Here is a 14,137-nt window from a genome sequence, read left to right on the forward strand (position 1 = left end):
TAAACCCACAATCCGATCCAAGTATCCAAATTAACCACAGCTCTCGACCCGGCAATCCGGACACTTTAAAAATTAAGCATCATTATATATATATAGATGATATGTAGAATTGATAAAGTCAGGGACGAATCTATGTAGGGTTCGGGTGGGCTAAAGCCCACCCTGAAAAAAAAAAATAATATATAATTTTTTTACGGTAGAAATATGACATTACCCTTAATTTCTTAAAAAAAATTAATATAATTCATTATTTTTTTTATCTAATTATTAAAAAATGGTAAAATTTACTTTTATATCATTATTTTTTTCAAAAAATTTTCGTTATTATTTTAAGTTCACCCTAAATTTTTTTCGGTCCACACTAGTTCAAAATCCTGAGTCCGTCTCTGGATATAGTCTTTCATGACATTTTATGAATTAATAATTTTTAAGAGACAAATCTCTTAATGAATTTGGCTCATATGACACTAATTAAATAATTATGGGTATTATTATCGAAAAAAAAGGTGATTTTAATATTGGGAAGAGAGGATGAGTATTTGATAATCTACTTTAATCTCAACCATAAATAATCATTTTCAATGGGTTCTAATAAAAAGTATTTTTTAATAAATATTTTGATTTTTTTTTTCAACTTTTTAAAATGAATATAATAATTTTCATCTAAAGATTTATTTGAATTTGATGAAATATTTGTAAATAAAAGTGAATAAAAAATATGTTTTTAATAAATAGTATTTTTTTTATAATAAAAAGTATTTTATAATAATAAAAAAGTTGGTTTAATAATAATAAAGTTTTTTTAATAATATTTTTTTAATAAAAAGTAAATAAAAAAGTAATACTTTAATAAATATTTGGATAAGTTACTACTTTTTTTTTTTAATTTTTTCTAAAAAAAATATAATTAATTTTGATCTAGAGACTTATTTGTGAAATTTGATGAAATGACATTAGATACCTCCTTAAAAGTGCCAGTTAAAAAAAAAAAAAAAGAAAAAAAAAAAGAAAAAAAAAAGAGAGCCAGAGACACTTTTAATTTTTTTCGGACGATTTTGCTCATGTCGCGAGACGTACACAATCGCGAGACGCAATCGGCATTCGCGAGACAATCTTTATTTTTTATTTAAAAAAAAAAAATTCGTCATACGAATACTGTTTGCGTCTCGCAACAGGGGCATTTTCGTAAAAAAAAAAAAAAGTGTCACCAACGTCTTCTTTGACATTGATATAAATATTTTTAAATAAAAAGTAAATAAAAAAGTATTTTTTTAATAAATCTTTAGATAAGTTAATTACTCATTGTTTTCAAACTTTTTATAATATACATAATTAATTTTAATTTAAATATTTGAGATTTATATAATTTTTTAAAAAAAAAAAGTGGATGAAAAAGAAATTATGTAATAAATTTTATATTAAATTACTATATTTTTTATAACTTTTTTATAATGATATAATCTTTTGATTTACAGATTTATTTAAAACTTTTTTAAATGAAAAGTGAATATAATAATAAACTTTAGATAAACTTCATATAAAAAAATGATATTTTTAATAAAAGTTTGGATTAAACTTAAGAATATTTTTTTTATTAACAATCAATCTTATCTTTGAGATGACCAATTTTAATTTGAGTAAAAATATTATCAATAAGTTTAATTCAATTATATGAATAATATAATTAACTATGGTTAAATCTTAACATTGGGGTATAGTTCCCTCTCCTATTTAACCGCCTTCTTCTCTGATCATCTTCTCCACACCGAACAATTCTCTCTCTATAGTTTCCATAATGAGTCCTGAAATTCTCTCCCTGTTCGGGCCCTTGGCCGGTTACACTTCTCTACTGACCTTTGATTTCATCCTGTTTGCTTCTCTCTTCGCCGCCGTTTCGTTTCTGTTCCTAGCTCCCGGCGGTCTAGCATGGGCTCTTTCCAAGAGCCGACTAGGGTCCCAGCAGGGATCCGCCATACCTGGCCCATCCGGGTTACCTTTACTAGGCCTTGTTTTCACTTTCACCGGCTCTCTCACTCACCGTGCCCTGGCTAAGCTGTCCGAAAGCTTAAAGGCCACCCAGCTCATGGCGTTTTCTATCGGTTTCACCCGTTTTATTATCTCGTCGGAACCCGAAACGGCGAAAGAAATCCTGAGTAGCTCCGCCTTCGCCGACCGTCCGGTGAAAGAATCTGCTTACGAGCTTCTTTTTCACCGGGCGATGGGGTTCGCTCCGTTCGGTGAGTACTGGAGAAATCTGAGAAGGATTTCGGCCACTTATCTGTTCAGTCCCAGACGTATCAACGCTGCGGGTGAGTTCCGCGCTGAGGCTGGGCTTAAGATGGTTAATCAGGTGAAGAGTTCCATGGCTGTAGATGGTCGTGTTGGAATCAAAAGCATCTTGCATTTCGGATCGTTAAACAATGTGATGATGACCGTGTTTGGGAAATCTTACGAGTTTGATCAAAACAGAGCCGAGTCTGCTCAGCTTGAAAGCCTTGTTAGCGAAGGTTATGAACTGTTGGGTATCTTTAACTGGAGCGATCATTTCCCACTTCTGGGTTGGATGGATCTTCAAGGTGTGAGGAAGAGATGCAAGGCTTTGGTTGACAGGGTCAATGTTTTTGTTGGTAAGATCATTGATGATCACAAGATGAAGCGTATGAATGATGACGGTGCTGTAACCGACGTCGAAAGCTCCGGCGATTTCGTTGATGTTTTGCTTGATTTGGAGAATGAGAACAAGCTTAGTGACTCTGACATGATTGCTGTTCTTTGGGTATATATATCATTCTCTATTCTTCTTCTTTTCTTTTTTCTTCTTAATCTGTATCCAAATTAAGTCGACATTGGAATCACAATCATTAATTATAAGCAGCAGCAGCAGCATATGATATATGATGGAGAAAACAAGATTTCAATCTCTCTCTGACTTGACTGACGAACTCTTTATTTATTTATTTATTTCAGGAAATGATTTTCAGAGGAACAGACACAGTTGCCATTCTCCTTGAATGGATTCTCGCAAGAATGGTCCTTCACCCCGACATACAATCCAAAGCTCAGGCCGAAATCGACGCCCTAAACCGACCGATAACCGACCAGGACATCCAAAACCTACCATACCTCCAGGCTATTGTCAAAGAGACACTCAGGATGCATCCTCCGGGTCCTCTGCTCTCATGGGCAAGGCTGGCAATTCACGACACCAAACTCGCCGGCGGTCACTTTATCCCTGCCGGAACTACTGCCATGGTCAACATGTGGGCCATAACCCACGACGAGAAGGTGTGGGCTGACGCCGCCTGTGTTCAGGCCCGAGAGGTTTGTTGAGGAGGAAGTTAGCATCATGGGTTCTGATCTAAGGTTGGCTCCCTTCGGCGCCGGAAGGAGGGTTTGTCCCGGGAAAGCCTTGGGTTTGGCAACTGTTCAACTATGGCTTGGACAGATGCTTCAGAACTTCAAATGGATGCCTGTCGAGGATGAAGCTGTTGATTTGTCTGAGGTTCTTAAGCTTTCAATGGAGATGGAACACCCTCTGGTTTGCAAGGCCGTTGTTAGGGCTTAGACAACAAGGTGGGCGGCGATGGGCGGCGATGGGCGGCGGTGGTGGTTTGTTTGAATTGATCTCAACCATGATTTTGAAAGCTGTGTGTATGGAAGAGATCATAGTCTTTTAGTAGTTAAGTGTCATGTGTTAGGGATATAGAATCATATAACTATAATATATGATTAATGGTTTGAAATAAAACGAAGAAGGTGTTTGGTTTGTTGTATGTTTTGTGCTTTATGATATAAATGGATTATCTATATTTGTTTTGTAATGGTTTCTTTTATGAGTCAACTATGAAAGATTTGTATTTTGTCTTTAATCATCTTATTCAACTTTAATATTTGGAAGAGAGGAGTATTTGACAATCAATTTTAATCTCTAACAACAAAATACTTCACCAGTAATCTATAATCTACTGATATGACATGGTTTTAAGTGGGGACAATGGATATTGAGTGTCACGATAATTCTTATTTAATTTCAAAAAAAATCCTTAACAAAAAAAATAATCATTTTCAAATCCAAGTTGGGATTCTTAGGAATTGAAAAAAATGTTTTAATTAGACTATCAAATTAATAAAAAAAAATATTTTATCACAATTATCATTATTATATTACATTTAAAAATTATCGTCCAATTGTTTAATGTATTACACGATATGCGTTGTACAACGTCATTTGTACCCATAGAGTATTATGTGGAAATATTAACCAATGAGAAATGATCTGTTCCAAATTTGAGCGATGATGCAAGATGATGAACCTAGGTTCACGAGATCGATCCTTCTCCCCGACGACGAGGTCCCTTTCAAGGGTATGCATCATGGGGACGCGAATAAATTCCCAATTGATACGACACTTTCTCTTAGTCATCAATATTTTATGCTCTCCGACGGGGTGAATGAATCCTTTCTTTTGATTTCTCCATAGAAACAAAATTACAGTTACGATTTCCAAGACCTTACCGTTCGCCGTTCCTGAACGGTCAAACCACGTCGAAAGCCTTTATGTGCCTACTATATTTATATAAATAAGTGTATGCATTATAGTTGAGATAAATGTCCAAGAGTACATTCTGACTTAAAAAAACAACATTTGCTTGTCTTTGTTGTTTGTTTTGTAGGTTGATCAATGCTCGACGCCACAATGTTTTCTATTCAGATCGCCCATCGCAAGTGTTATGGGCTTCAATACGATGTTCAAGTTAGACGATATGCCATCTCCCGAGGCATTCCGAGGACGATGCCTAGTCATGAAGGTCATTATCAACCACAAGTCACATGCCTCATATTCTTCTAAGTGGATCGACACGAAGATGATGACGATTGATAAGAGAGATCTGACCTTTATGGTTAAGTTTTTATAAGAGGCATGCCAAAACAAACGAAGAAGACGAAAGACCAAATGACGAGGAAAATATGAGTTCCAAGAAGACTATATTTTATTTTTCTATCCATTGAACGTCAATCATTTCTATACGTTGCAAAAACATTGTGTGCATTTTTAAGATGTGACAAGGGTTGAATACTTGTGAGAATTTATCTTGTTTACTATTAACCCCACATTTAAATACTTTAATTTTAACTAAAAACGACGATTTAGCAAGTGTGCACATATTTCCCCTTAAGAACACGTATGTGCCTAGATGATGACACAGGTCATCATGTGATTGATGCGAATTCTCTTCTTAACCATATTTAGAGATCTACAAGTTGTTCATGACGAACCAAAAATGAGATCCGCCGTTTCTAAGCATCACAAAAATCACATTGTTGATTAGGCTTCACATACACTATATTTGCATTTAAATATAAGCATTGAAGGGTCATCATTCCAAATGATGCACTCATGACATTTGTCTTCCCCTTGCTTCGAGATAAGGACGATCATGTCATCTAGACAATGACATTTATCGATCCAGACAACGATAATGAGAAATGCAAGGAAAAGAATGAAAATCATTTACTCAAAATCATGTACATTGGTATGTTCTACAAAGGACTAAATAACGATGTAACATAAGACATCTATCCCCGATAACGCATTCTAAGTCATCCAAACAAAAAAGAAAAAAAGGCAAAAAAGATATGTGATGTAAGATGTATATCCTCGATAATCCGTTGTAAGCCATCTTAAAATGAAAAAATGGTAATGAAACGTAAGTCGTTTACTACAAGTAGCGCATTCTAAATCATTCAAAAAGTAAAGAAAAAAAAGAAAAACCTAGCATACTAGGGGTATTCCCCCAAAAAGAAAGAATATAATCTTAGTTCACATTAGGGGAATTTAAAAAATAAAATCGACGCGTTTGTACATTGAACTACGGTTTAACATAATTCCTCTCTCAATATGATACATAGACATCATTGTCTAGAGGCCCAATTGTAACCATTCGTTTTCCAAAAAAACAATATGAGGAGAGGTCGCCACGATCCCTCTCTCAAAAAAAGTAAGACAAGAAAGTAAAATAAAATCGGATATTAGAAAACAAGTATGAGTCGAGATAATAGTGTCCCTTTGATAATCGTTTAAAAAGAACTCGATAATTTTCTCGACGGTTCGAACAAAGAATATTTGATTGCATCGTTTCATGTACTCGCAACTAATTCTTGAAAAAAGGAAAAAAAACAAAGAAAATGGAAGTTCGTGGAAAAAATCAAAGCCTAAGCTCAAACCACATGAATAAAGAACATTGTTCCACTTCCTAAAAGAAAAAAAATGTTTCAAAAAAATTGAAAGATGACTCGAAACTTGATGCTTGAAAAAATAATAATAGGTGAGCCAAAGTAGTCATCAAGGTTGATGCATTGAAATCACCACTACGTGTTCATCTAGACTATTGTCTTTATTGCCCAAAAGAGAGAACACAAGTGTATCGATTTTGTCAGATATACCCATGCTGCTAAAAAACAAAGAGCTCCCCTCATGGTTGAGATATTGAAATCACCACATATTGCTCACCCAAACTCTTGTTTTGATTGCTAAAAACAATAATATAGGTGTACCGATTCTATCAGATATACCGTATTGCAAAAAATATATAATAATACTCAAAATGGACGAGACATTGAAATCACCACTCGATGTTATTGAGACCCACATCTTGATTTGTCTCAAAGTAACACGATTTTACCAATTATGTTAGATTTCATCCCAATTATAATAAAAGCTCTCTCAAGACGAGAATGACAAAGAATCTCTCCAATAAAAAATATTTAATAAAGAAAGCGGGACGAAATTCCAAAACACGTGGCGCAAAGATGAAAGATTGATTTAAGACGTTAGAAATAATATTTGGGAAAGAAAATTCCCTTCCATACAAAAAAATAATTGCGAGAACACGAATTCAAGTGCATTATTATTGATCTTTGAGCCGAAAAGAAAAGATAAGAAAATTTGGCCTCCTTTTGGAACGGTCAAAAAGCGACACTCGAAATGAGACTCCGTACATGTTTTGATCCAGAATTCCTTTTAAAATGAGAGAGATGAAGGCACGTCTTAAATCGCAATAAAAAAGAAACAAACATATGAAAACCTTAGACAAGTGTTAGGGCATTTTCCAAAAATAAAAAAACAAAAAGTTAAGAACTAGAACATTTTCAAAAAAAATAGAGCATCAAAGTCTTATTTTAAAGAGAAACCCTCCAAAGTCATTCACCAAGGGAATTTTCGAAAAAATAAAGTGTCTATATTTTCAAATAAAAAGAGAAACCAAAATCATGATATAAAATGTTTCTACAATAAAAAGTAATCACGACCTGAAAGTTGAAAAATTGAAAAAAATGATGAAATAATTTGAGACAATCTCCTTAGGATTATACCGTTTGGGTTCCATATTTATAGGGTATTGTGAAATGTGTACACCAAATAAACATTTAAATATATTTTTGTACATAAGTGTCACACCGATGCATGAATCATGAATCAATTGCAAATATTTTGTAGTAAGCCGTTCATTGTGCAAATGACGCAATCCAAACCACATTTGTGTGATCATGCGTCTAGCTCCCCGAACTACACTTCATATGACCGGTAAAAATTTTCAGACGTTATTCTACCAAGCCGACGCAAACTTCTAGCTATCTCACGAATTCTATCACGTAAATCTGATTAGTTTGACACGTACACTCAGACTAATTATATACACACTCAAGACTAGGACCGTGAGGTTAAAATGATGCAATCGCATACCTGAGGAAGGGCGTCAACCCTCTAGCTATCTACGTAGCTGGTTTACGGACTACATTGGCGTAATATTAATATATTTAGTTTTCCACTCGATTCGAAAAACAATGAAAACCCCATTGTCTATTTCACACAACTGGTATACGGACTATAGTGGCGTGAAATTATTGTAAGTATAAGACGTCCACCCGCATAAGAACGCAAACTCTTCAATTATCTCACATTATTGGTCCTCGGACTATAATATCTTGAGATCAATACATTGTGTTCATCAATACATAGGATAATGAAAACACTTTGACTATCTCACATAACTGGTTTCCGGACCGTAATAACTTGAGATTAATATATTGTTTCCTCAGTTCGAGAGATGACGTGAACCTCGTGCAACATTTCGTAATATCTTGATATCAATGCTCGAATGAGATATTTGCATCACCACTTAACATATTGGCATGAGTTAAACGCCAATCCAATAATATTTCACATATGAAGAAGGCAAACATCTTTCAAGATTCAAACCCTTCGACAATGCAACCAACGAGCACCGAAATCGGGTATCATTGATCATGTGATCGCAGTATTTTATCTTTCAATATTTTTAATTATTTTCTAAATAAATAAAAACGAGTCTAAGTAGATTATAAATCAAGTTGTTTGTAAATGTGGTGTCTATGGTGTTACACTTGGACATGCGTTTCTAAAACTCTACCATAATTTCTAAACTTTTTTCAAGTGGGGCAGTATTTAATAACCAACATTTTACACCCATTTTATAATTTAAATTTGAACTACTTTATCAAAATAAATTATGTGAATGAATCAAACAAGTTAAAAATGGATTTGAAATAAATTATCTCTATTTTAATTAATTTGTTTAATGTGTTTTGTAGGTAAAATAAAAAAAGAAGAAGGCTGAACACACCTAACAAGGTCTAGGCTCAACAACACTCAGACCCCAAATTGCCAAATCAAATAAGGCTTAGATGTGTCAAGCGTCTAGACCCAACAAAAACCCTTCCCAAAATGATCATGAGCGTGCATTTGCCCAGACCTTCCTCTAGCAATCCAAAAGAGTGAAAAAACTTGAGAGTTTCTTCATTTGGCGATTCTAGGCAGAGGGCTAGGCAGAGGGGCCACGAAGAACCCTCGAGGCAAAGACCAACAAACAATAAATTCATCCACACGACCGAAGGTCCACATATAGAATCGCGCGTTTAATGCTATGTAAGAGTCTGTGTTTTCCCTACATGGTGTTGTCAAAAGAAAAAGGAAGAAAGCTTCACACCAAGGAAACCGTTCCAATCGAGTTTTTCTCAAGGCGGTAACGCCAAACTAGGAACCATACCATGCTTTTGACCGATGCGTTTTGGGAATGTTTTATGAGGAAACCTTAAAGTAGGATAGACCTGTACTAGGTTGGGTCAGGGGTAAAACAATTTCGACCAACATGAGAGATTCACTCAACTTACAAAAAGGAGATCAGAAAAGCACACTAACATATCATTTTTAGAGACCGGACATGGGAGATTTCGGTGGACAACTCTACACAAGTGAAGGAAAGGTGATTCCTATTCGAAGCCCTTAGAAGAAAAACTCCTAAAGACGTTTGTAAATGCTGTGTTGTAAAATCTCTTGGTGTGTATATGGTTATGCTGTAAAATACAAAAAGACAGGAATATTTGTTTTCGAGCTTTCGTGATTTGTTTAAAAGTATTATGCATTTTTTTTACTGTTTTAGCTTTGAGACCAATGATATAGACAAATGTCTTAATAATAGAATGATACAAAACTAGATACATGTTTATGTTCAATAATGTGACATGCACTTTAGACATTGGGCTATAGCCATTTCTTGTGTGTAACCAAACTTTGAACCAAGAATATAATATCTAAATAGCGTTTGAACACGCGCAATATTTTTTTCATAATCTCTCGAGTAGTAAATTATATGACTATTTTAAAAAGTCAAAGTTAGTAAAATCGACGTTTTTAAATACATTCTAGTTAATCCTACCATTTTGGTTACTTGTCTCAATCGAGAGGAATGTGAGTTATGGATGCGATTATCGAGTGATAAAAAAATTCTTAGGAATGATTGATTTTTGGCATTACAATTTGGATAAAATTACTAATTTTTTTTCTATTTTTTATAATAAATATAATTAATTTTTATTTAAAATTTTATTTGACTTAGAAAAAAAGTAAATAAAAATAATTTTTTTAATAAATATTTAAAAAGTTATTATTGTTTTTCCAACTTTTTATAATATACATAATTAATTTTAATTTAAATATTTTAGATTTAGATGATTTTTTGTTGGTGAAAAAGTAGATGAAAAAGGAATTTTATAATAATTTTTTTAATATTAAATTACTATTTTTTTTATAACTTTTTATAATATATATATAATCTTTTGATTTAAAGATTTATATAAAACTTTCTTAAGTGAAAATAATAATAAAAAAATAAATATTTTAGATAAACATCAAATAATAAAGCTTTTATCCTTATCTTAGAGATAACTAACCTATTTTAACTTGAGATAAATATTTTTAGTAATAAATTTAATTCTTTAACTATGGTTAAATCTTAACAAAGGGGGGACCCATCCCCTCTCCTATTTAACCGCCCGTTTTCTCCACACTCTCATCAGCACCACCTAACAATTCTCTCTCCATAGTTTCCATAATGAGTCCTGAAATTCTCTCCCTGTTCGGGCCCTTGGCCGGTTACACTTCTCTACTGACCTTTGATTTCATCCTGTTTGCTTCTCTCTTCGCCGCCGTTTCGTTTCTGTTCCTAGCTCCCGGCGGTCTAGCATGGGCTCTTTCCAAGAGCCGACTAGGGTCCCAGCAGGGATCCGCCATACCTGGCCCATCCGGGTTACCTTTACTAGGCCTTGTTTTCACTTTCACCGGCTCTCTCACTCACCGTGCCCTGGCTAAGCTGTCCGAAAGCTTAAAGGCCACCCAGCTCATGGCGTTTTCGATCGGTTTCACCCGTTTTATTATCTCGTCGGAACCCGAAACGGCCAAAGAAATCCTGAGTAGCTCCGCCTTCGCCGACCGTCCGGTGAAAGAATCTGCTTACGAGCTTCTTTTTCACCGGGCGATGGGGTTCGCTCCGTTCGGTGAGTACTGGAGAAATCTGAGAAGGATTTCGGCCACTTATCTGTTCAGTCCCAGACGTATCAACGCTGCGGGTGAGTTCCGCGCTGAGGCTGGGCTTAAGATGGTTAATCAGGTGAAGAGCTCGATGGCTGTAGATGGTCGTGTTGGAATCAAAAGCATCTTGCATTTCGGATCGTTAAACAATGTGATGATGACCGTGTTTGGGAAATCTTACGAGTTTGATCAAAACAGAGCCGAGTCTGCTCAGCTTGAAAGCCTTGTTAGCGAAGGTTATGAACTGTTGGGTATCTTTAACTGGAGCGATCATTTCCCACTTCTGGGTTGGATGGATCTTCAAGGTGTGAGGAAGAGATGCAAGGCTTTGGTTGACAGGGTCAATGTTTTTGTTGGTAAGATCATTGATGATCACAAGATGAAGCGTATGAATGATGACGGTGCTGTAACCGACGTCGAAAGCTCCGGCGATTTCGTTGATGTTTTGCTTGATTTGGAGAATGAGAACAAGCTTAGTGACTCTGACATGATTGCTGTTCTTTGGGTATATATATCATTCTCTATTCTTCTTCTTTTCTTTTTTCTTCTTAATCTGTATCCAAATTAAGTCGACATTGGAATCACAATCATTAATTATAAGCAGCAGCAGCAGCATATGATATATGATGGAGAAAACAAGATTTCAATCTCTCTCTGACTTGACTGACGAACTCTTTATTTATTTATTTATTTCAGGAAATGATTTTCAGAGGAACAGACACAGTTGCCATTCTCCTTGAATGGATTCTCGCAAGAATGGTCCTTCACCCCGACATACAATCCAAAGCTCAGGCCGAAATCGACGCCCTAAACCGACCGATAACCGACCAGGACATCCAAAACCTACCATACCTCCAGGCTATTGTCAAAGAGACACTCAGGATGCATCCTCCGGGTCCTCTGCTCTCATGGGCAAGGCTCGCAATTCACGACACCAAACTCGCCGGCGGTCACTTTATCCCTGCCGGAACTACTGCCATGGTCAACATGTGGGCTATAACCCACGACGAGAAGGTGTGGGCTGACGCCGCTGTGTTCAGGCCCGAGAGGTTTGTTGAGGAGGAAGTTAGCATCATGGGTTCTGATCTAAGGTTGGCTCCCTTCGGCGCCGGAAGGAGGGTTTGTCCCGGGAAAGCCTTGGGTTTGGCAACTGTTCAACTATGGCTTGGACAGATGCTTCAGAACTTCAAATGGATGCCTGTCGAGGATGAAGCTGTTGATTTGTCTGAGGTTCTTAAGCTTTCAATGGAGATGGAACACCCTCTGGTTTGCAAGGCCGTCGTTAGGGCTTAGACAAATTTCTCTGTTTGAATTGATCTCAACCATGAGTTTGTAAGTTGTGTGTAGGGAAGATATCAGACTTTGTATGTCATGTGTTATGGATGTTGAAATAAAACGGAAGGAGATGCATGTTTTGTGGTTTATGATATTAATGGATCGATTATCTATCTTTGGTTAGTAATGGTTTCTTTTATGTGTCAACTGTCAACTATGAAAGATTTGTATTTGGTCTTTAATCATCTTATTCAACTTTAATATTGGGAAAATATTGGGAAGAGAGGAGTATTTGATAATCAATTTTAATCTCTATCAACAAAATACTTCACCACTCTCAATAGTTTTAAGCGGAATTTTGAATATAGGATGTCACTATAGTTCTCATTTAATTTAACAAAAAAAATCGTCAACAAAAAAATAATCATTTTCAAATCCAAGTTGGGATTCTTAGAAATTGAAAAAAAATGTTTTAATTAACCTATCAAATTAATAAATAATATTTTATCACAGTTATCATTATTATATTACATTTTAAAATTATCGTCCAATTGTTTTCATGTATTACACGATATATGCGTTATGCGACGTCATTTGTACACATAGAGTATTATGTGCAAATATTAACCAATATGAAATGACGACCTGTTTCAAATTTGAGCGATGATGCGAGATGATGAACTTAGGTACACGTGATCGATCCTTCTTCCCGACGACGAGGTCCCTTTCGAGGGTATGCATCATGGGGATGCGAAGAAATTCCTAATTGTTACGACACTTTCTCTTAGTCAGCAATATTTTATGCTCTCCAACGGTGTGAATGAACCATCTCTTTTGATTTCTCCATAGAAACAAAATCCCAGTTACGATTCCCAAGATACCGTTCGTCGTTCTTGAACGGTCAAACCACGTTGAGAACTTGTATGTGTCTACTATATTTATGTAAATATGTGTATGCATTATAGTTGAGATAAATGTCTACAAGTACATTATGACTTACAAAAAAAGTTTGCTTGTCTTTGTTTTGTAGGTTGGTCCATACTCTACGCCACAATGTTTGTCATTCGGATTGCCCATCGCAAGTGTTATGGGCTTCATCACGACGTTCAAGCTAGACGAGATGCTATCTTCCGAGGATGATGCCTTAGTCATGAAGGTCATTATCAACCACAAGTCACATGCCTCATATTCTTCTAAGTGGATCGATATGAAGATGGTGTCGATCGAAAAGAGAGATTTGACCTTTATGGTTAAATTTATATAAGAGACATGCAAAAATAAACGAAGAAGACGAAATACCAAATGACGAAGAAAAGAGGAGCTCGAAGAAGACTATATTTTCTTTTTCTATCCATTGAACGTAAATCATTTCTATACATTGCAAAACATTGTGTGTTTTTTTAAGATGTGACAAGGGTTGAATACTTGTGACAATTTATCTTGTTACTATTAATCCCACATTTAAATACTTTCATTTTAACTAAAAATGACGATTTAGCAAGTGTGCGCATATTTCCTCTTAAGAACACATATGTGCCTAGATGATGACATGGGTCATCATGATTGATGAAACTTCTCTTCTTAACCATCTTTAGAGATCTACAAGTTGTTCATGACGAACCAAAAACGAGATCCGTCGTTTTTAAGCATCACTAAAACCACATAGTTGATTAAGCTTCACATACACTACATTTGCATTTAAATATAAGCATTGAAGGGTCATTATTCCAAATAATGCACTCATGACATTTATCTTCTCCTTGCTTCGAGATAAGGACGATCATGTCATCTAGACAAGGACATTTATCGATCCACACAACGATAATGAGAAATGCAAGGACAAGAATGAAAATCATTTACTCAAAATCATGTACATTGGTATATTCAACAAAGGACTAAATAACGATGTAACATAAGACATCTATCCCTGATAACGCATTCTAAGTCATCCAAACAAAA

The 14,137-nt window shown here is 35.3% G+C and overlaps 2 protein-coding genes across 2 annotated transcripts; both read left to right on the top strand.

Moving 5' to 3' along the window:
• The first annotated feature begins 1,803 nt into the window (after positions 1 to 1,803).
• On the top strand, positions 1,804 to 3,769 carry LOC124936026 (cytochrome P450 78A5-like). The gene is given in 3 exon segments (XM_047476477.1): positions 1,804 to 2,776; positions 2,968 to 3,297; positions 3,299 to 3,769. Coding segments are annotated over 3 exon segments (1,290 nt in total). The 5' UTR covers positions 1,804 to 2,083; the 3' UTR covers positions 3,566 to 3,769.
• Positions 3,770 to 10,417: 6,648 nt separating this feature from the next.
• LOC124936104 (cytochrome P450 78A5-like) lies at positions 10,418 to 12,196 on the top strand. Its single transcript, XM_047476564.1, has 2 exons — positions 10,418 to 11,408; positions 11,600 to 12,196. Exons 1-2 carry the CDS (start codon positions 10,428 to 10,430, stop codon positions 12,194 to 12,196), a joined length of 1,578 nt encoding a protein of 525 aa, XP_047332520.1. The 5' UTR covers positions 10,418 to 10,427.
• The last annotated feature ends 1,941 nt before the right edge of the window (positions 12,197 to 14,137 follow it).

Source organism: Impatiens glandulifera, chromosome 4 (genome assembly GCF_907164915.1).
Source record: "Impatiens glandulifera chromosome 4, dImpGla2.1, whole genome shotgun sequence".
NCBI classification, from domain to species: Eukaryota; Viridiplantae; Streptophyta; class Magnoliopsida; order Ericales; family Balsaminaceae; genus Impatiens; species Impatiens glandulifera.

Coding starts and splice junctions, on each gene's coding strand:
- LOC124936104 (XM_047476564.1), top strand. CDS start 10,428: ATGAGTCCTGAAATTCTCTCCCTGTTCGGGCCCTTGGCCGGTTACACT. Junction 11,409..11,599: donor ACATGATTGCTGTTCTTTGG/GTATATATATCA, acceptor TATTTATTTCAG/GAAATGATTTTCAGAGGAAC.